Below are 23,205 nucleotides of genomic sequence, written 5' to 3'. Positions count from 1 at the left end.
AGAACTTCTCCGGTAAACGGCAACGCTTCCAGACCTTTCTTGGAATCTGCGTCCGCCTTCCAGGATCGCAGCCACAAGGTGCGACGAGCAGCTACCGCTGCTGAAGAAATTCTAGACACCAGAGTACTAATGTCTAGAGCCGCCTCGTTGATGTAGGTGGCCGAATCACGGAGATTGCCAATCAACTCCGCCTGATCGGCCGGACAGTCGGATTCAAAAGAAGCCTCTAATGAATCCGCCCAGCGCTCCATCGCTCTGGCAACCCAGCAAATGGCCATAGCCGGCCGTGCTGCCCCCCCTGCAAGGGAATAAGCGGACTTCAGGCAGATTTCTACCTTGCGGTCCGTAGCATCCTTAAGGGAGGACATGGATGGCATCGGCAATGTGGCACTACGGACAAGACGGGTCACGTGAGAATCCACCTGTGGAGGGGATTCCCACTTAGCAAAATAATTATCCGCGAACGGATAAGCCACCGCCAGGCGTCTCTGCGGCTGGTATCTTTTGCCAGGTTGTTTCCACGCCTCCTCTAAATGGTCCACCAACTGACCCGAAAGAGGAAAGACTGTGGCATCGCCCTTCACATCTTTGAAAAAGGCATACTTAGATTTAGCCGCTGGGGGAACTTCGTCCTCAATCACCAAGGCTGTGCGGACCGCCCGAATAAGTCCAGGAATATATACTTTGGACTTAGCATCAGCGTCCTTAGTATGGAGAGGTTCCTGATCGTAAGGATCTAGAATCTCCCCATCATCAGACGTCCCTTCGTCATCCTCATAAGGAGCGGACAGAGACGCCACCGGCCTTTTATGAGACCGCATCACAGACTCCCCTTGCAACACATCCGACAAGTGCTGTACAGAACTCGTCAGGGAGTTAACCCACGCTGGCTCCTGAGAACCCGGGAGCGGGGAAATAGGGAGACTATGGGGTACCACCAATTGTCGTGGGAACCCCTGCATGGGTGACGACACCACAGACTGCTGGGACAAACCCATCGGAGTAAACGCGGGCTGCGGAGCTAACTGGCCCACTAAAGCTGTTAACGCCTGAGCGAAACAAGCCCAGGGCGGCTCCTGTACCGGTGCTGTAACCGTAATAGGCCGCGCCATGGACAAACACTGCCGGCAAAGGCCCTCCGCGCTACCCTCCCCCTCCGCTAACGGTACTTTGCACGTGGTACACTGTAGCCGGAGGGGAAAATCACTTTCAGACATGATGGCACCACGTATGTGACCTCTCTCACCAATTAAGTATTAAATAGGCGAGAGACCACCCTGCAGCACCGCACCGCAAGGGCTTTAGCAGAAAGAACAGGGACAGTAATAAAGCTGACAGTTTAGAGAAGAAAAGTTACAGGCAGCAGCGCTAGCACAGTCACATACAATGCAGAGAAATAACAATTCCTGCACTAACAGCACTGATCACTCAACTACACAGACACAGGGCCTGGTAGGACACAGCGCTGCATACACAGACCTGACCACAGCGGAGGAGAGGTATGCGGGGGGACCCAGACCACGATGCTTCCGTCCAGCGCTTCCAGCAGCGTTCACCATGCGTTCTGGAGAAGATGGCCGCCGAGGAGCAGAGAGGAGGCTGGCCTGGGGGAGGAGCGCTGCCACAGGACCAGTCGGCAGCATGCAGAGAGGGCTGTGTGCAGCGGGGGAGGCGCCGGCTGTGAGACAGGGAAGGCGCGCTCCCCTGGCATGCATTTAACCCCTGGGACGCCGCAGCGCTACCGCTCTGCTGCGGTCCGCTGTCCCAGGGGGTAGTGGAAGCGCAGGTTGGTCGCCTGGCTCCACGCTGCAGCCAGTCCCCAGGGAGCCCCCTGCCTGGGGACTTAGGACCATGTGATCAGCGGGGACCCACCGCGGGACCCCGCTGCTTACCTCTGTCCCCCTTGAATCCGGCCATGGTCCGGAGCATCTGGGGTCACCGCTAGCTGTGACCCCAGACGCCCACCAGCATCCCCGGATCAGTACCGGCGTTCTGGTACCGGCGGGGTGTAGGGAAGACAGCATGGACGTCAGGACTGACTGTCCATGCTGTTCATCCAGATGTGCAGCCACAGCTGCATGAAGAATAAGCTTCAGGGGCTCTTCTAGCCCCCACTCCAACAGGTGCACCCGACTCCGGCCGGGCACCAAACTAAACTGAGGTGCCTTGGCCCGGGGGCGGGGTATAGGAGGGGGACCTAGTGCATCCTGGGAGGCTGAAAGCTTAACTCTTTGGTGCCCTGCGACTGACGTCACACCTATACCCCAAGGTATCCTGTGGATACCCTATGGACCCTGAAGTAGAAATGTCTTAGGAATAATGCCCAAATCTAAACACAGAATGTATTTATGATTTATATAAACCTTATGCACACAGCCTGAAGGTAATTTTATACAATATTTTCAATAATTTTGTAGCTGAAACAAAGTTTGTGTACATACATGAAATTCATGTATGTGTCATATACACCTTACACACACAGCCTATAAGTAATTTTACACTTTATTTTTAATAATTTTGTGCCTTAAACAAAGTTTGTGTACATTGAACCATCAAAAATCAAAGTTTTCACTATCTCAGTCATGCTAAAAATATTCCGTACTTCGTAATATTCCGTATTTCGGAATATTTGGATATGGGAGACTATACCTCTATCAAGTAGTATTTTATTTTGACTTTACAAAAATAATTACTTTGTACTTTTTAGTGTATTGTAATGTAAGAAACCAGGTATGAGCTCAAATATTATTCATGTCCAATTTATTTGTCGCTCCACTGTATCTCTGATTAATTTTAAACCTGTGATGGGAAGAGCTACGGGATAACATATCTTGTAAATTCTAATCTAGCTGATACTCAGCTGTCTTCACTAGTTCAGCGCCAAGTGATGATTTCTCTGATAGCCAAGACTACTTCCTGATTTGTGGCTATAAATTGCATATATCCAGCAATGTCAACTCTTGTCCTCCGACCCCTGACTACTGCAGGCAATTCCACTGATTACAATTTGAGTACTCTTGCCTGTAGTCATGGGAATTCTATATATAAAGTACATGTAGTTATTGGACACATACAGTACATGCATTTTCCTCGCCTGTTCAGCATTCAATTTGTGTCAGGGTGGCATGTTGTAACATAAAATGTTTAAGGCAGTATCAACGCAGATGTATGAGGAATAAATAAAATAAAAATTAAATGAGATTACCCCAATTTTTGGAGACTCTTTCAAATCATTTGAAATGTTGATGACTGCAGTACAGTGTTCATTATTTTTATATATAATAGTTATATTAGGTTTTTTTTTGTTATTTGTGTTTTCAACTTATTTTGCTACACATTACAAAAAGATACACATACTGAATACACTAGTAAAAATACAGGGTCATAAAATTGAACTGAAGACATAAGGGCCCTGCATGTTAGACCTTACAATCTAAAACAGTATATACAGCATAAAATAATTAATGTTTTCCCTCAGCTTTACATTGAGCTCTTGGTACATTAAATATATATGTATGTATTAAATGTTTTATATAATGTAAATATTGTGTTACTTTTAATTGAGGATATATAATTAATGTGTACATTTGTCAAAATGGAGAAAAAAAACCAGGATCACAAATTATTCATTTATTATATTTTTTCCCACTCTAACCCCAGTAAATTAATATCTCAAATCAGCTTTATCAGCATCTCTGGCAGAGACATTTAAGTACAACTGACACAAGGTTATTTGCTAAATTCGCTGCACTGAACATACTTGCTGTACATAATCCTCCCATTACCTGTAGTCAGGACTTTTGCAGTCACCCTGAGTATCCGCAGCAGACACCCGTTCTCACTATGACGCACAGGAATTATCCCATCCTCTGCTTCTTACATTTGAAGCTGGTGGATGGGGGCTGTGTGGGGCAGCATCATCTGCTCCTGTGAGACAGGCAGTTTGTTGTTGGGTTGTGACATCTTAACCCAGTACATGCCCATTACCAACATGAGGCAGCAGAATCTAGCAAGATGCTGTCGGCTTCTGCCCCACCATGTTAGCGTATGAAGATAAATGTGTGGCCACCATTGCTTTAGGCAACTGTCTAGGTACACCTAGTGGTAGTGATGGCCCTGCCTGTATGTGAATAGCCACACACTCCTCTCCATAGGTAGCCAATACAGCAGAAAACACAGGGTGACCGATACACCAATTAGTTGCACTTTTACCTGCAGTCACCAGATGCAGACCGCTGTTATTCACTGGTGCGCTTCTTATACAAGAGAGGAACAGGTGACTGTGGATATGTTGCATTAAATGCGTACTTGCTGACTTTACCAAAAGGAGTTGTGCTACAACAAAATGGCTGCTGTTCTCTAGAGCACAAATGTAGTCATTACTTATTCTCCTCACTGTTTCCTAAACATAATTTACCTGACCAGCAAGATTTTCCTGTACACACTTTAATAGCAATCAAACTATAGGTTTAAAGTTAGATAGAAAAATATAAAAACATAATTAAGAGAAATGAAAAAAGAAAATAGCATAATCAGAATAGAGAACTCGAAATGATTTCAAATATTATTTTAGCTATCATGATCAGGGGCAAACGCAGGATTTCTAGAGGGGGTTTCCAAATGCTTGATTTTAAAGCAAGTGTGGCCAGTCCATGAAGAGGACATAATCAGCATTTAACCAGCTATGATATAGGTCATACGAAGTATAGTGTATGTAATAATTCTGACATATACAAGACCAGCAATCACAGTATGTCATTTTATGCAGAAGTAGGACCATCTTTCCTGAGCTTAATGTTTTTTTTTCAGATGAGGGCTCCATTCCAGATCATTTGAGCAAGTTCGCACTCTGGGGGAGCAGTGAAAGAACCTGGACATGTATATGTATACATTGTTCTCATTATGCACTGGATAGTGTATTATTAAACAGTACTAATAATTGACCCTATAGATGATCTATATCAGTGAACCATAACAGTGCATGTTTTCCGTATCTCCTAGTTGTTGCACAAGTCTATTTATTAATGGTTTGCACATTTAAAAAAATCAACAGGTGGTGCTAATTATTTAATGTGTAATATTAATTAGTATTATATGCTATTTATATCATCGTGTGGGCTGGGGAGCGAGTTTTCAAGCAACTGGAAACCTCCCCCTGCGTTTGCCTATGATTATATAGTTTCTAATAGACACAGCAGTGAAATATCTCTGCGGCAAAGTCCGTATAGTACAAACTAGAGACAGGGACGCAGACAGCCACGATGGGCCCAGCGTGGCCTAATCGTGGGAGGCGTGGCCACGTGCCCTTAGGAAACAAATAAAAATAAATAACCGCTCTGGGGAGAGGGGTGCTGTGAGCCACGCAGTCTGGCGCAAAGCACACAACAGCATGTGCTGGGCTGCTGTGGGGTAGGAGGGAGGGGGGGCGGCGCCGGACCTGGTCCCCCATCTGGCCCCTCCAGCAAGCACGGGCCCGGGTAATTAGTACCCGCTGCCTCCCCCTCTCGGTGCCCCTGGCTAGAGATGACGATAAGAAAAGTATGTGTCCCTTTGCATATAATATAAGGAATAATCTGCAATCCAGGGATAGGAATATAATTTTGACAAATAGTTGGATTTTTTTCTAATTTTTTTGCCACATTTCCGAGTACTTTGGTTTAATTAGTAAAAATAAATTTAAATTAAATACATCAATCCATATTTGGGTATATAAGATTTGTAACAGTATACAAATGGGCATATCTATAATGGGTGCAGGGGGCCCCACACCACACACTCATTCATCATACTCACCTCACCGTTGGCGCCACAGATGTCGCTGGGAACATGCCACAACCGCCATGTTTCTGGAGAATGACACATGCACAGTACACTCTGGCACAGTGCCAGAGTTTACTGCAGATATCACGAGGGCTGCACACTATTTTGATCCGCTCCTGAGTATACAAATAATGCACACATACTACAGATTTATAGTAAAGAAGAAACCAATAAAATAAGTTAAAGTAAAGAAATAAAAGATTATGCACCCAAAACTAGAAATCCTTTAAGATATTGTTATTTTTTATATCTATGATGATACATTTTCTAATAGACACAGAACTGAGATATTTCTGAAACAGAGATCACCCATACAGTAAAGGCTAGAGATGCTGATAAGGAAAACAAATGCCCCCTGTTTGAAAGTGTGGACTTTCCTCTTTCAAGCACTTAATACTGCTGATTATAGGAGATCCTGGATCAAATAAAAACAAAGTAAAATGCCAAGCTCAGTCTTACCCTAATAGTCCTAATGTGTGCTATACCATATTCTACAAAAGTAAGATGCCCTCATACTGAAATTTATAGGCGTTGGACATTGTTTTGTGTTGTTCTTCAGTCTTGAGAAAACTTGATACACTACATTTTTTTCATACAGTTATAAGTATTAATGTTTAGCAAATGGGTATGGGGGTCACTAAAATGATTTGCCCTGGGAGTATGGTCATGTGCGCTTGTACAAATCAGTGCTCATATCTGGATAGGGGCAGTAAAGACCAGAAATTTCTTAGACCGCTGTAAAAGCTGTATCAAATGACTAGCTACCTTTCTAGTAGTTGTAGGATCATTGAATGCAGAAATATTTATTTCATTAAGTCTATATTTATTGGGCTAATATGCTTGAAAAATATAGCAAAGTGGAAGACTGTTCTTATAAATTGTCCCTTGGGAAGTAATGTGTATTAGCGATGTTCATACTGTAAAATCCACCTTTGCCCCAACTTGTATTTATGTAATCTAATGTATAAGTAAACACTCTAAATCAGAGGCACAAATACATATCCAAATTTACAACAAAGCTTGTGATTAATGCACATATTACTGACATTATTATTTTGCATTTAAGCCGCTTTGTCAAAAAAGTCAAATACATGTAAACAGAAGAATATTAATCTGTGTTCAACATGTGCTGCAGCGCATTTCTTTTAAGTGCTTCTTACATTTTGACCTCTTAACTCTACTCAAGATCTGCGTCAATCATCCTCATGCATCACCTGCTCCTATTCACGGTTATAGGACTTTCTTTTGGCTGCACCTACTCTGTGGAATGTCCTCCCACACACAATGAGACTTTCCTCTAGTCTCCAAGGCTTCAAGCGTTCCCTGAACATTCACCTCTTCAGACAAGCTTATCAATTTCCAGAACCATCCACATAACTTCCACAAGCTCTCCTACCCAATTACATTCCATCTATACAGTCCATACATAACTTTATACTGTCTCTTTCTTCACTTTCACATCCATCAGACCCTAGGCCAATATTCCTGGATCATACAGCCAAACCTGCCCAATATGAAATATTATTGGATTGTTCTCTTTTAACAATATTAGTTTTAGTAACTCCATATACAACATTTTTTTTTATCTTACCAGCTGAACAAGCAAACTAATTAGATCCGTAAGAGGTTTATTCACAAGCAAAAGTTCCTCGGCTGTCTGAGTGTCTCCTCCTTGGCCAGTCTTCTGAGCCTTAATGTAAAAGAAGATGTGAAAAGTTACTTCTGCACTTAAGCTAGGTACACACTGTGCAATTATTGGGCCTATTTGGCAATAATCGGGCAATCGGTCTGATTTATTCCATATTGTGTAAGCTTGGGCGTTTCGGCGACAAAACGCTGAAAATACAGCCACAAACACAACCCTTCAATTATCTGATCGGTCAAACATGCCAGAAGATATCATCCAAATGTCACAATATCGTGCAGTGTGAGGTCATTCACAATAATCTGATAAATCCTGATTACCTCATCTTCCTTGTGGGCGTGCATATGCAAATTCACCGTGAAATTCACCAGGTATTTAATTTAAATGATATAGTATGTAGCACAAATATTGGGCCACTGAATTTGCCAAAAAATTGTCCCGATTGGCGGTTTGATAAAAAAAAATTGCATAGTGTGTAGATAGCTTTACCCCTTCTCTTCAGTGATCGGAGAAAACACCCACTGGGGTAAAGTATTGGGTTGGGAGATGGCACATGTGCTGATTACTCATGGCACTCAATAAATCAATTAACAAAATGCATTTTTTTTCAATACTCATACATGTTGAAAAAAATATAAATGTACTTTAATCTATACACATGGGAACTTTTCAGGAGCCAATATTCCGTTGCATATTTCCAGTCAGACTCTATTGTTTTAAAGGTACAGCAGGGTTCACTTTTCTGGTGTTGACATAATATGTTTTTATGAAGTCACTGAGGTTCCATAAAAAAATTAACCACTTTTCCCAAAGCATAAAAACACACAGTAAACACATGAAAATGCAATACTATAATTGACTAAAGTCTGTCCTATTCCAGCATGCACAGTGGGAGGCCAGTGCGTGCACCACAGATGCCTGCCCCTCCAATTGCTCCCACTACAGTGAAGAGACATGCCAGCCGGTGAGGACAGAGAGCCACCATCTGCCGGAAACAGGCTTGGGTAAGTGTACAGCGGGGAAGGGAGGACTAAGCGGGGAGGGGACGGGATGGGGGCTGTACAGGGCCAGGGCTTGATGGGCCAGGGTGGACTGTGGTGACTTGGCATATGCCGGTCCCTACTTCTAGTGTATGAAGTAGAGATGTAGACATTCAGGATGTCAACATGGACGTTATGTCGACAGATAATATATGAAAATTGTGAATGTTAACAGACCATTTTAGTGTTATGGAAAGGTTTAGGCTGTGGTTAGGGCTTAAATGAGCTGAAACCACTATCATTCAGAATGTCAACTATGTTGACATAACATCCAGGTTGACAGTCTGAATTTTGACATTTTGCACCACAGCCCTATCTTGTACATAAATAATGCAGTAATAAAACAAGGACACCTCTCATATGAACTGAATAATGTTCATGGTTGGATAATAGCATATACATTTTATCTACATACATTTTTAACTTGTGGTTGACAAGCACAACATGTAGCTCAGATATTTCTGCACAGATAACCTGAGCCACCATCTCTACGTTTAAGGGATACAACTGAATAATGTATCTTAAAATTAAAGGTATTACTTTTTTCAGTGTATCTGTAAACAGAAAATAAATGAAAAGCATAGTTCAGTAATCCACTTAAGTAGAAACTATACTTTGAGTATATGGACAATACCCAAAGCATACAGAATATCAATTCCTTTTGAATGGTGATAGAATGTTCTATTTCCCATACCTGAATCACCAGGCGTACCACACCAGATGTATATTTCAGCATGCAATTCAAAATATCAAGCAGCAAGAGGAGTTGGGCATTGGCAGTCTTCAGTCGACTTTTGTCATCAACTTCGAGATACAAAGCTGCTGTTTCGACGATCAAGTTTGACACATGATGGACAAGTCCTGCATATATAAAAAAAATATGTCAGCACATAGCCAGAAAAGGTAACAAAACAAAATAATAATTGAAAGTAACAGTTAGATCAAAGAGCAAATTCAATGACCCAGTCAAACTTAATGGCTTATTACCGCTTACACATTGCAGACTGTTTTTGTTGCAGAACTGTAATATTGTTTTTGCTTATCCATATACCATATGTGGTTGAAAACACTCTCTACTTTCCTACTTTTCCATGTGAAAAAACACCATGCAACATAAAGAGAACATGCACTCTCTCTACCTAAACATCTCTTCAAAAGTCATAATCAAACATCAGAGAGACATTGGTCCGTAATGGTGACTGATGCTGACAGATGACTCAGATATTCATTGCAACACTTTACTGAATTCAAAAAAGATGTGAAGCTGACCTTTGACAATGACTATCCTTAGCTTTTTTAAAAAGCATTTCTGGAAGAAACAAATGTGTAAAGTGTACAATATAAAGGTAAAAAAATAAATAAAAATATAAGGTAATAGATTTTATTTTTGTCTGTATAACATGTTTAGACTTTTTGCAGTTTAAACAGCAAATACTGTAGTTCAGGGATGGGGAACCTCAGGCCCGGGGGCTATATAAGGCCCTCGGAATCATTTGGTCTGGCCTCTGAGCTTTTTCTGCTAGCCTCATCTGGCTAGTAGGGTGCCCAGAATGGAAACCTGCAGCCAGAATCTATGCAGCAATGTCACCTGGACGATTCAGACGGCCACGCAGCTGCACTTACAGCCCCCCGGAGCATCCTCAGGATGATCCGGGCATTGCTGTAATCACCGGTGATTCTGGCCCCACCCCTTATTACATCATATGGAGAGGGGCTGTGGCCTGCACCAGGCCTGCGAATAATGTTATATATATCAAAATGGCCCTCAGCAGAGAAAAGGTTCCCCACCCCTGCTGTAGTTGAATAAAAAGGTGATATGACCTGAGATTCAGGCTGTTTTGAGTATAATGTACATGGGGAGTAATTCAGAGTTTCACATAACTGCATATGTGGGGCATAATTTTACACTTCATTTAAAACTGTGAAAGTGTAATGACATTTTCTTCGTTACCTATCTGCAACCCAATGCACTTATAGAGGAAGATCAGGTGTGTTTATGTGCAGTACAGTGACTGGTAACTGCACATTAGGATTTGAGAGTTTATGACAATGACTATCTTCCTCAGGAATATCCCAAAAGGAAGTTGGCAGACAATGAAATGTGTTGGATGGTTCATGCTGCCGTCTGTGGGTCATCATCCTGGTCATCCTCGTTCATTTGAGGCTCCCACTCATTTATTCCTGTATGAATATAGACATTTTTAATCTCGTATTTTATGTATTGCATTTTGTAAATACTACACTATAATTGTGATGATGTTTGTGGTGATACTGTAGGCTCTAATTCCAGATCATTTCAGTATCCAGTATTCTTCATCCCGAGTGGAGTACTGTATGAGTGATTTACACCCACAGTGGTGTATAATATCAGATAAGCCTTATTACCTGTTCTCAAAGTATACATATTACAGTACATCATTCTAAGAATTTTATTTGATCTAATTACTACACTATGAGCACCTTACTGTTCTGTTCTTGTATTGTGTTTATCCTTTAGATTCATTACTGTCTAGGATTATGAGGAGAGCTCTATCTATCCATCCATCCATTCTCAACTCTAAAAAATATGTTATTCTTTTTGGTTATGGCATTTTATGGTGTGTTAAAATGTGCAATGTACTCCTGGAAAAGGACAGTTACTTCTTAAATCTAGTCCACTTTCAATGTGGAATAATTAGATGACCGGTAATGCCTAAAACCACTGTACAAATTATATGCTTTGCAAGTGAGAATAAGACCTTAAATACTGTAGCATTAATAAATTATAATGTAACTAAGTAGATAATAGCATAATTCTAATAATAACATCATAAAATGGAAACAGCTGCAAAACATACATAGCATTTCCCTTAGGATGAAAAAACATTTATTTTCATCTTTTGAAACTATAAAAAAATACCCTAATCATAATTTTGTGTTGGCATTTACACAGAATATAAAATAATGTTTATAATGTCTCTCATGAAAGACAACTCATTTAGTGCACTAGAGACTTTTAAATTAATTTTTACTGTTTTATTTTAATTAATATATGTTTTAATTTTATGGTATTACATTATTGTTTTTATTTGTAGTATCAAAATTACTTTACATAGTATTACATTATTGTTTTAATTCGTACTGTATTATGAAAATTACTTTACATAGTATTAGAGGCAATGGAAAGCATTAAAGTGATAAACTAGGACTCTGCAGGGTGGAGAAAAGTTTGCCAAATACAGTATTGGGGACTATTAATCATATTAGACAGAAAACACAGTTGGCACTTATCTCAGAGATAAGAAATTAAAAAAAAACTTGCTGGGGCACCTAGCGATGTTGAGCTCTATGGTAATGTCTGGCAGAAGTAAGCAGATGCCTGCCATATCACTTGTAACGTCAGGGTCCCTTTCTGCATATACATGACCCAGTATTTCCGGCTTACACATACTCACTGCACTTGGGTTTCCAGTGAAGGTTTGAAATAATAAAAAAAATAATAACAATATACAGTATTTATTTTTTTAAGAAAAAATTTACATTTACCAATCGAAAAAATACTTTATTTTACCTATAAAGCTTATTTTCTTACACCACTCCTCACTATAATTGCTGATATATAGTTTCTCCATGCTTTGCAGGATCTATTACATGAGAGGGTTACCGCTGTCAATATTGATAAATAGCAAAAAAGTCTAGTTAGGGGCCGGGCATTCTTGCCAACTCTTGAAAAAAGCATTTATGGGAGGGATTAAGAAAGCAACACCTGTACACACTGAAGAGGGCGTATACTGTTCTGAGAGGCATACCATATTATTGATTTATATCCCACTGTCAATAAGCCCCAAATCAGTTCCATATTTCAGTACATATGCACTAGCTGCATAATGGCTGTTAGGTGCAGATGTAATAAGAGGCTGTGTTTTTCACTAAGTATTTAAAGTTTTGCAGCATACATCCTTGGGAACAGATCACCTGTAATGCAGTACACATGCCCTGTATTGGAACACACATGCCCAGTAAACCAGCACAATTCCTTGTACTCAAATCTTATGTAAATTACACCTTGGGCACACAGCCACTCGTGTAGCTATCAGTGTACTGGAGAGTGGCACCTATTTTCTTGTAGCACACATCCTCCTTCCTTCCAAAATAGCTAGAGAGCCATAGGTTATACTTGTATACAGCCAGACAGATAATATACTTAGCGTGAAACTTCCTGCATGTCCTGCATGGGCTGGTTAGACAGCTGCCCTTATCCCTTCATCTGTGCTATGTCATAGACATCAACCATAGCATTTCCAAAATGGACCTTCATGCCCCAGTCCAACAATGCTCCTCATGTTTTTACTCCACTTGAACTTACACCCACACACTGGACATCCACCTCCATTAGCACAATTCAGTACCAGTGGTGGGGGGCGCAGCATGTTCTTGCTCTGGGTATCAGGGCTCCAGACTATGCCTCTGACTACATACCTCATCTACTGTGAAAATGGAAAAACAATGGAAGGGAAGCCACCTTAAATTTCAAATTTCAAAGCCAATTCAATTAGAAGGCTTCCATGCAATGAGATCACAGTGGTTTTGAGCAATGAAACCACCGTGATGTCAGGAAGTGAAACTACACTGCTTTCCTATTCAAACCCATTGGCTTAATGTGCAATCAGCAATAGTATTTTTATACTGAAAATATATATTACTGAGTAATGAAAATGGAGCTAGGCTAGACACTGAAACCACTCAGACAGACATCAAGGGATATATTTACTAAAGGTCGATTTTGTATTTCAGGTTCTAAATCATACATTTAGTGACAGATGATTTTTGACAATTTTTTTATACAATTTTAAAAATCATCTATTAGTAATGTGTGATTTAGGGATATATGTACTGAAAGTCGATTTGGGTCGATTTTTGCTCGATTTTGTGTTTCAGGGTCTAAATCACACATTCACTTACAGATGATTTTTTGACATCATTTAAAAAAATATATATCAAAAATCATGTTAGTAAATCTAAATTTAGACTCTGAAACACAAAATCAATGAAAAATCGACCCGTCATTGACCAAAATCAACTTTTAGTAAATATAGGGCCTGATTCAGACCCACTCGCGAGCGGCTGTCGGCTCGCAAGTGGGTCGATGGTCTGCACTGAGCATGCGCACGACGGAGGGAGCTCCGTCGTGCGCATGCGCCAGACACGACGAGCAAAGGACTTTCCTTCGCTCGTTGTGTCCGATCAAAGGGGGCTTGCTGTCAATGTTGATTGACAGCACGCCCCCTTTGGTGGGCGTGCCGGGGGCGTGCCTCCCTGACGGGGGCATTCCCACGGGAACGCCTCCCGTCAGAAGCCGGCCCACTGACATCACTAGTGGGAGTGATTTTGGCTCTGATAGAGCCAAAATCACTCCGGAGCTTGCGGTTGAAAACCTCAACCGCAGGCTCCGGCTCGCAATTTCGATGGTCGCGATGGTCACGACCATCGCGGCCATCAAAATGCACGCTCGTATAGCCTGTGGGTGGTGACCCACAGCTATACGAGCGTCCAGGAGGACGCTCCATGAAAATGGAGCCCGGCCCTCATTCAGAGCATGCGCTCTGCTCAGAGCGTACGGCTCTGAATGAGGGCCATACTCCGAAGAGCGATTTGGATGTTAAAAACCCTGACTGCCAGTTGGACAGCGCTGCAATCAGTGGTCTTATAAGGCCCCATTCATATTTGCAGGTGGATGAGGTAATTTCTCCAATACACTTAATTTTATGGACAAACAATGGGCGATCACTCCTGCAGTATTAGAAGTAGTAGTGCAGTAACAGATGCTTTTGGATTTTGTTGGTCTAGAGAGGAGACTCCGGACTTTATTAAATATTATCTATACTTGTCTATACACTGATCTCACAGAAGATAAAAAAAATGAGTGAAAGAAAATGTGTACTAGGAAAGCAGGACATTCCGGAGCACTAGACATACATTGCTGTATTAAACTTAGCAATAAATTGTGGATCTTTAATTATTAATGTTGGCAGGCAACTGTAAATCCCAGACATTTACATATCGTAGAACGTGGCTTGGTAACTGACAATGAAGATCATTTATGACAGCCAGCAAAAAAAAGAGTTGTACATACACTACTTAGCATAGTATAATATATGAAAATGAGCTCTGCATATGCTCACAAAATGGCCACAAGCATATGCAGATTTGCATGAATCAGGCATTTACAACTGAAGCGGTGGAACAGGAAAGGGAAGGGCGTTCTAACTTACAACGAATACAGTAAGGAAGTGTTCAGATAATTGCAAACAAATACAGCTGTTACAGAGATGCACATGCCCCTGCAAAACCTATACCGACTGCGAGGGCTGGTTTACATACACACTGATTATGACCACTAGCTCTTTCTCACCTACACGGATTGGCTGATTACAAATTAATCTCTGAAGCCAATAAGTGCTTTCTTTGTTATGGATTCATACTGTATATTCTGTTTTTGTATGCATGTATAAGCAATTTGTTTTTCCATACATGAGATGGAGTTGGCACAGCTGCTGCCCCAATAGGGCCATGTGTGTCAACAGTGAGTGCCTTGCCATCAACAGACAAGTGCATGAGTGAAGGAAGGGAACTCCTCAGTTTGCTTGTAACTTCCATGAACCAGTCAGGGTGTCAGAGTAGAATAAGCCCTTAGGCTCCCCAAGGAGGAGGTCGGCATCCAGTGATCTATCAGGGATTATACAGTATGTAATGAGGATAGCGGGCTCAGGCCCAAACCCAAAGAAAAAGTAAGGATAAAGCAGGTCAGAAGTGAGAAACAGAATAATGGAAGCCACATAGAAAGGCCAGGCCACTTGTAAAATGGAGTCCTGAGGGTAGTAAGGCAAGGTTTCAACTGGCAAAAGAAAGTGTGAGTAGTATGTGTCAAGAAAAAAAAGAGAGCAAGGTAATGTGCAATTATAATGGCAACTCTAAGCAACAGCAGGTTTATTACACCGTGCAGGGGAGAGACTGCAGCCCACAATAAGGTCAGGCACCTATTGGCATAGTATGAGGTGGTGGGTGAAGGCAGTTAACAACTGGTGACACATTTATCTGACTACAGTGAAGTCCTTGCTTAGGGCCTGATTCAGAGAAGGATGCAGATCACACAGCGGCTGTGCGCTAATATGCTAATGCCACAGAAGGCATCTTGTGTAAATATTTACATATAGATTTTAGTATTCCAACACATTTGAGTTTTGGTCCTAAAGACCCATCTTTTTGTGCCTGGCCTAATGAGTCAAGGTGCTTTCTGAGGGTCCCAGTGAATACGCTTCTTGGAACAACACAGAAGAGTATTAGAGTTCAAATAAGTTCAAATAAGGTCGGTGAGTGGCCTGTGACAATTGCCACCATACTACTCTGCCACTGATCCTTTACTATCTTTGGGCCTGATTCAGACCCACTCGCGAGCGGCTGTCCGCTCGCAAGTGGGTCGATGTTATGGACTGAGCATGCGCACGACGGAGGGAGCTCCGTCGTGCGCATGCGCCAGACGCGACGAGCGAAGGAAAGTCCTTCGCTCGTTGTGTCCAATCAAAGGGGGCGTGCTGTCAATGTTGATTGACAGCACGCCCCCTTTGGTGGGCGTACCGGGGGCGTGCCTCCCTGATGGGGGCGCTCCCACGGGAACGCCTCCCGTCAAAAGCCGGCCCACTGACATCACTAGTGATGTCAGTGGGAGTGATTTTGGCTCTGATAGAGCCAAAATCACTCCGGAGCTAGCGGTTGAAAACCTCAACCGCAGGCTCCGGCTCGCAATTTCGATGGTCGCGATGGTCGTGACCATCGCGACCATCACAATGCACGCTTGTATAGCCTGTGGGTGGTCACCCACAGCTATACGAGCGTCCAGGAGGACGCTCCATTTTCATGGAGCCCGGCCCTCATTCAGAGCGTGCGCTCTGCTCAGAGCGTACGGCTCTGAATGAGGGCCTTTGTCTTTATTAATTTGACACTGTATTTCTACCTTAACAATTTACCTGTTATTCATTTGCTTTCACTCCATTCTCACAACCCTTCTACTCTACCCACCCAGATATCACTCTCTTCTACTTCAACTCCCAGTAATACCTATAGCTCAACTTTTTCACCTGCTTAACAATCCTACTTCAAGGGCCTCATCTCTACCCAGTCCTCTAACCCTCGCTGTCTCTTTGCCACATTCAACCCCCTCCCCTTAGTGCACTTGACCATTACCTACAAAATGAAGTTAAACACCATTACATCATTTTCACTTCAGGCACTTTTCTTCATTGTTCAAACATGACCTGGTGCCTCCTATTCTTAAGAAACCCTTCTAATGGTAGACGAAATCTGTATAGGATTGAGGATAGATAAGATTGATGGTTTCTGCAAGGTGTTTTGGTATATGACAGCCTGTTTGCTGAGTGAATGGTTTGTGTCAGGTGGTCAGTTCATCCTATAGGCAGAGGGATAGGAGGAGTTAAATGGAGGATATATAAGGCAGGGTTAGAGGGCAGCTCAGCCTCTTTTGCAGTGGAATTTCGGAAAGGCTGAGTATCAATTGCATATTTATCCTATCTATTTATTACCAACTGTCTCTCTCACCATGTCCCGTCCTCGTCGCGATGCCCCCCCTCCCCGCAGGCTGGCTGAATTTGCGTGTCCTCTGCGCTCTGTGCCAGCCCGCTTATCTACCCCATCCTCCCGTTCCCAGTTTTATATATCTTCCCCGAGCGGCTCAGCCCCGCTTGCCGTTGGCTCCCCAGCGGCTGCTGGGTCCGCTCCCTCCTCTGCCTGCACTCTTTCCCCGGGCGCGTCAGTATCTGGCCTGGCTGCATCCCCACCACGCCCCGGCGCCAGCTCTTCTGGCAGCATCACGGCCCCTGCTTCTCCGGCGCGTGACGCGTCCGGACATCCCCTTCCACTCACCCTCACTCCGGTCGGCATCGCGTCTCCTTTGGCGCCGCTGGGGTCCCCTACCATACCGGCTTTGCCCGCGGCTCCTGCGGGGGCTCTCGGCGGTGTCGGGGCCGTGCGCGCGGCGTTTTCCGCGGGTCTGCCCCATTCAGTCAGCGGGGGTCACCTGACCTCAGCCCCGTCCTGGCCTTATGTTGGGTCCGGTGGGGGTGTATACACCGCGGCTGCGACCTCCGCCGCTTTGATTTCCAGTGGCCCAGCCGGCCTGGCCCATGCGGCGGGCCCGGCGGCCATCTTGCCTCAGGCGGCCATTTTAGGTGCGGGGTCTCCCTATTTCCCAGGCACCTTTTCACATTTTTCGGGGGGTTCAGTGCAGCGTTTAAGCTCCCCAACTTTGCCCGCGACTCCATTCGCTGGAGTATCATTTAGGCACATGGTGCCGGTTTCGATTCAACCCCCATGGTACACCCCAGCCGGCAGCCAGGCACCCTCCTTTAATGTGCCACCTCCCCTTTCTATGGCAGGCCCTTCTTGGGGTCAGACTTCTTGGAGCTCAGGCGGAGCTCCTCCGATCTTTACATCTTCTGTTGCTGTTCCTCCTGCCCCCTTTTATTCTCCCCATTTCGCGGCCCCTCCTTCGGCATATCCTCCTGCTTTTCAGCATGCACAATTTCAGTACCCTTACATGCCAGCTTGGCAAGTTTACCCACCTGCCTCGGCCGCGCCCCCGCCTTTGCCTTCAGTTTCATCTTTCAGCACGCACTCTGGCCAAACCGCCTCTTCTTTGCCCCGCCCAGTTTGTCGCCTCTTCCATGGGCGCCAGCCATTCCTCCTCCTAAGCCGGTCACCATGTCTCTCCCCACGTCGGAGGTTTCCAGGTCTGTTTCTGCGGTGGCTCACACGTCTTCCTTAGTTCCAGGCCTAGAAGTATCTGATGGTCCAGGTGGTGAGGTGTCCGCAGTTCTTTCGTTGCCTGCTTCGGGACAGGAAGATTCGGCACCGGTATCCGAAGCTGTGGCTTCGTCAAGGGAGAAGTCTGCTGAAGCGGGTCCGCTTCCATCTGGTTCCGGTGAGTATGAAACTCCTTTGTCTTCTTCTGGCTCTTCTTCTTCTTCATCTCACTCTTCTGGTTCCCCCGCTCGCCCCCGTAAAATTGCTAGACTGGTTGCGCGACGGCTGGCGAAAAAGTCAGGTAGCGAGACTAGGAAGTCTGATGAGTCAGGGGCAAAAGCGCAGGAGGCAGGGGCTGATACAGTGCATTGTGCGAATACTGCGGTGCTGCGAGGCTTGCGGAAAAGTGTAAAAGGTAAAATTCGCAAAGGGAAATTTGTAGACCTTTTTGCGCTCACAGATGACATGAAGAAAGGCTTGGCGCAGGCTAAAAAATCGGGAGGCATAGGGGAAGATGCTTTTTGCAGCTTTAATACTTGGTTGAAAGGCATGCTCATATTTGCGACATGTTATTTGGAGACCAGGGCGCAGGAGCACGTTAACATTCTCAGGTATCTATTTTTAGTGCTCGACATGTTCGTCAGGTCTCGTAACTTGGCATGGCGTGAATATGATTCACAATTTAGAAAAAAACATGACGGTTCTTCAGTTATTCCTTTCGGGGTTAAGGATGTTGAAGTTTGGTTGGAGGTCTCTCAACAGCGTCGGCCTCCCTTGGACGGTGCCCCTCCTCGGAAAAGCTATGCTGCCAACAGGCAGGGGTCGACGGGAGTGGGGAGAGGGAAATGCTTTGCCTATAACGACTCCAAATGTACTAGGGGGTCGGGGTGTCGCTTTCGCCACTCCTGTCATCTCTGCGGAGGTGAGCATCCGGCCAAGGACTGTCGACGTGGGGCAGGAGGTATTTCCCAGGACCGTGCCGAGGGACACAAGAGTGCTAGTTAAGGCTTGTTCTCCAGTCCGTTTAGATTCTCTTATTAGATGGTTACATTTATACCCATGTAGAGAGGATGCACTTTTTCTTTACGAGGGTTTTTCAGTAGGTTTTCGTTTGCCCATAGGCAGGTAGTTGATAGTTAGGGCGTCGCAGAATTTGCGCTCCGCCAGGGATTTTCCCGGGGAATTGAGGGTTAAAGTGCGTGCGGAGGTTTTGCTGGGGAGGATGGAGGGTCCTTTTCCTTGTCCTCCCTTGCATAATCTCTGTATTTCTCCAGTGGGAGTAGTTCCTAAAAAAGTGCCGGGCAAGTTTTGTTTGATTCAACATCTCTCATATCCGCAGGGAGGTTCTGTCAATGATGCCATACCAGAGAATTGTCGTAGGGTCGTTTACCAATCATTTGACGATACCTTGAATTTAGTTCGTAGTTTTGGACATGGCGCTTTGTTGGCAAAATTAGATATAGAATCAGCGTTTTGTTTATTACCAATGCATCCTGAGGCCATGGGTTTTAGGTTAGATTCGGGTTATTTTGTAGATAAGTGTTTACCTATGGGCTGCGTGGTTTCCTGTCCCTATTTTGAGAAATTCAGCTCCTTTCTGCAGTGGTGTCTACATGCCGGGACCGGACAAACGGGCATAGCGCACTATTTAGATGATTTTCTCTTTATTGGTCCAGGAAGAAGTGACGTTTGTTCTGACCTCCTTTTTTCTGCGCAGTCCTTATTTAGAGTTTTAGGTGTTCCCGTTGTTAATGAGAAGACAGAGGGTCCGTCTGTTTGTTTATCTTATTTGGGAATTGAGATAGATACGTTGGAGGGCTGTTGTAGACTTCCCATTGATAAGGTTGAGAAACTGCGGGGTCTTATTGAGGTCTGCTTAGCAGAGGATTCGGTTAGGTTACGTAGAGTTCAGTCTCTCCTCGGCTCCTTAAATTTTGCTTGCCGTATTATTCCAGTGGGTAGGGTTTTTTGTAGAATATTGGAGAGGGCAACAGCTGGCATGGTTCGGCCGCATCACTACATTCGCCTGTCCGCGGAGATAAAGGAGGATCTTCGTATGTGGAATAGGTTTTTGATACACTTTAATGGCGAACGCATTTGGCCTTCGCCTCAGTAAGCGAACAGTTCGTTGCAACTTTTTACGGATGCGGCCGGATCGTCCGGTTTTGGGGCCTTTTTCAATGGGGCCGATAGCTTGGCGCGAGGAGGGTTTGACGGACAACTTGTTGCTGCTGGAACTTGTTCCAATTGTCGTATCAGTTGAACTTTGGTCCGTGCGACTGAGCAACTGTCATGTAGTATTTTGGTGCGACAATTTGGGTGTGGTTCATGCCATCAACAACCAGCGTTCGTCTTCACATTTTGTTTTGCGTTTGCTCCGGCATTTAGTTTTGCGCTGCTTGGAGTTTAATATTAGATTCAGGGCGAAGCATGTGCCAGGGGTGTGTAATGACATTGCAGACGCGCTGTCCCGATTTCAATTTGATCGCTTCCGGGCGCTTGTGCCGTCGGCTTCTAACGTTGGTTTGGTATGCCCCTCGTTTGTGTGGCAGGTTATCAGGCCGGCTTAGAAGGTTTGGCGTTAAAGTCGCTTGCTCCATCGACTTTCCAGGCTTACTCAGCCGCTTGGCGGGATTGGTGCACGCATTGTGCTCTCCCAGACGTGGAGGGTAAGTCTCCGGAACAGTTGATTTCATCTTTTGTTTGGTTTAGATATCAGCAGGGCAGATCTAGAGCGTTTATAGGTTCCGCGCTTGCTGGTATCTCCTTTTTCTGCATATTAAAAGGTTTACATGATCCCACCAAGGCTTTCGTGTTAGTAAAGGCTTTGCGGGGTTGGGCTAAGGGGTCGCCAGCACGTTCAGACTCTCGCCGGCCAGTTGATTTGCAGCTTTTGTCTGGCTTGTTGACTTCAATGGGAAAGATAGCGGTTGATTCTTATGAAACTTTTCTTTTTAGGCTTGCTTTTGCGGTAGCATTTTTGGGGGCGTTTCGTGTTAGTGAGGTGGTGTCTAGCAATAAAACTTCCACAGTTTCTGGTCTTTTGTTAAAAGACATTGTTTTTCGTGACTCAGCAGTACTTTGCAAGCTGCGTTTCTCCAAAACAGATCAAACAAGCAGGGGGAAATGGGTTACTCTTCATAAGAATAGGGATTTAGACATCTGTCCAGTTCAGTTAGCTGCAAGGTTTATGGAGTTACGTCCTAGTGGGGGTGCGCAGTGGCTAATTCATGCGGATGGCACTCCTCTGACCAAGTTTCAATTTGCAGCAGTTTTTAAGAAAGGTTTGTTAGAGTTGGGTTTGAATCCTTCAGAGTATGGCACGCATTCTTTTCGTATTGGCGCTGCTACTTGTGCGGCCCTCTCAGGGGCATCTGTGCAGGACATTCAGAAGGTGGGGCGCTGGAAGTCAGCTGCATATAAAAAGTACATGCGTTGCAATAAGTTATAGGGGCGCACCCTGCGTTAACCCGAAAACGTTGCTTACCCGCCAATTGGTCAACGGTTAGCGTTGAGCAATTGGGGGTGTGAAGGGATTTTTAATTTTTCCTCCCGTTAGCCATGATTTGACCCATTTGGTTCACGGGCAGGTTTTTTGGTTTTTCTTCTTCACTCGGGTTCCTGTTTTCTCCATTTCTGCATCCCTGCTAGTCAGTTGCTAAGTGTTACTTAAGTTGTGTCCGTTGGAATTGGGTTTGGTGCGGTTCTCACGGTTAGGTTTTCTCTTTTTCCACAGCATTGGCGGAAGAAGGTGTGGCTTCTTGGTCACTCATATATTTTTTGGGCGGAAAAATATGTGTTGTCCCAAAAACAGGTTTTGTGGCCTCGCAGGTTTAGAGTGCGTTGGATTGGTGTAAGGGGCTTGCGTGTGGAATCTGTTTTGGCACTGATAGTTTCATCGGTGGCTAAGTGGGGAGTTCCAAAAATATTGGTTTTACATGTTGGGGGCAATGATGTGGGCCAGTTGAAAGGTGTGGAGTTGATTGTCAGGATTCGTGAAGTGATGGACGAGATACGTTTGCGGTGGCCCACTATTCGGATTGTATGGTCTGAAATGATGCCTCGTTTGACATGGAGGGGAGTGCGCAAGTATGGTGCTTTGGAGAGAGCGCGTAAGAAAGCCAATGTTGCGATTGCCAAGCATGTGGAAAAAATTGGAGGAATTTTGGTGAGTCATGGCTTTTTGGTTGGTGATATTGGGAAGTTCCTTCGTCATGATGGTGTGCATTTGAATGCTTTGGGGACCAGTTTGTTTGTGAAGGATTTATTCTCATTTTTGGTGTAGTTTTTGGGTGGCGGGACAGTCTTTCCTTAGGGTCTGGCTTTGGCGGGAGTTCGCTGCAACTCAGTGGCTTTAGGTGGCGTAAGACAACTTTGTGGGGGCACTGTCCCTCATTGCCCCTGGCGAATTTGTCCTTCTCTTTGCGGGGGGACCCGGGTGCTGTTTTTGTGCGAAAGCACCTCGGATTGGCCCAGGAGGGAAGTGAGACTCTCGCATCGTTAGTACGTCTTGAAGGGGGGTCGTTTAGTCGTCCTCCAAGTATTGATCAAGGTGAAAGCTAGAACTGAGTTGCAGCGTCTCTTGGCCACCCTGGTTAGGTTGATTGAATTTAATTTATAAATAAAAAGCTGTGACCTTTTTTAGCCAAGCTCTGGTGTCCGTGTCTTTATTTATTTGTAACTTAAGTTAAGTAAGCTAATCAGGTGTTAAGGTATTGTGAAGCAGTAAACCAATACAGATCTTATGGTAGACGAAATCTGTATAGGATTGAGGATAGATAAGATTGATGGTTTCTGCAAGGTGTTTTGGTATATGACAGCAAGTTTGCTGAGTGAATGGTTTGTGTCAGGTGGTCAGTTCATCCTATAATCAGAGGGATAGGAGTAGTTAAATGGAGGATATAT

General features: G+C 44.3%; 1 protein-coding gene across 2 annotated transcripts in view; it reads right to left on the bottom strand.

The window, feature by feature from the left end:
• ULK4 (unc-51 like kinase 4) overlaps positions 1-23,205 on the bottom strand; it is a 777,293-nt gene that overhangs the window by 196,678 nt on the left and 557,410 nt on the right. For both annotated transcript variants that reach the window (XM_088463894.1, XM_088463889.1), the window contains exons 33-34: positions 9,200-9,366; positions 7,412-7,510 (exon numbers count right to left, since the gene is read on the bottom strand). In XM_088463894.1, coding sequence (XP_088320020.1) covers positions 7,412-7,510; positions 9,200-9,366 — 266 coding nt within the window. The remainder of the gene's footprint in view (positions 1-7,411; positions 7,511-9,199; positions 9,367-23,205) is intronic.

This window comes from Taudactylus pleione, unplaced genomic scaffold (genome assembly GCF_031769625.1).
Source record: "Taudactylus pleione unplaced genomic scaffold, aTauple2 ptg000053l, whole genome shotgun sequence".
Classification (NCBI taxonomy): Eukaryota; Metazoa; Chordata; class Amphibia; order Anura; family Myobatrachidae; genus Taudactylus; species Taudactylus pleione.
Note: the sequence above shows the minus strand (reverse complement) of the source record. Positions and strands in the feature narration are given on the sequence as shown.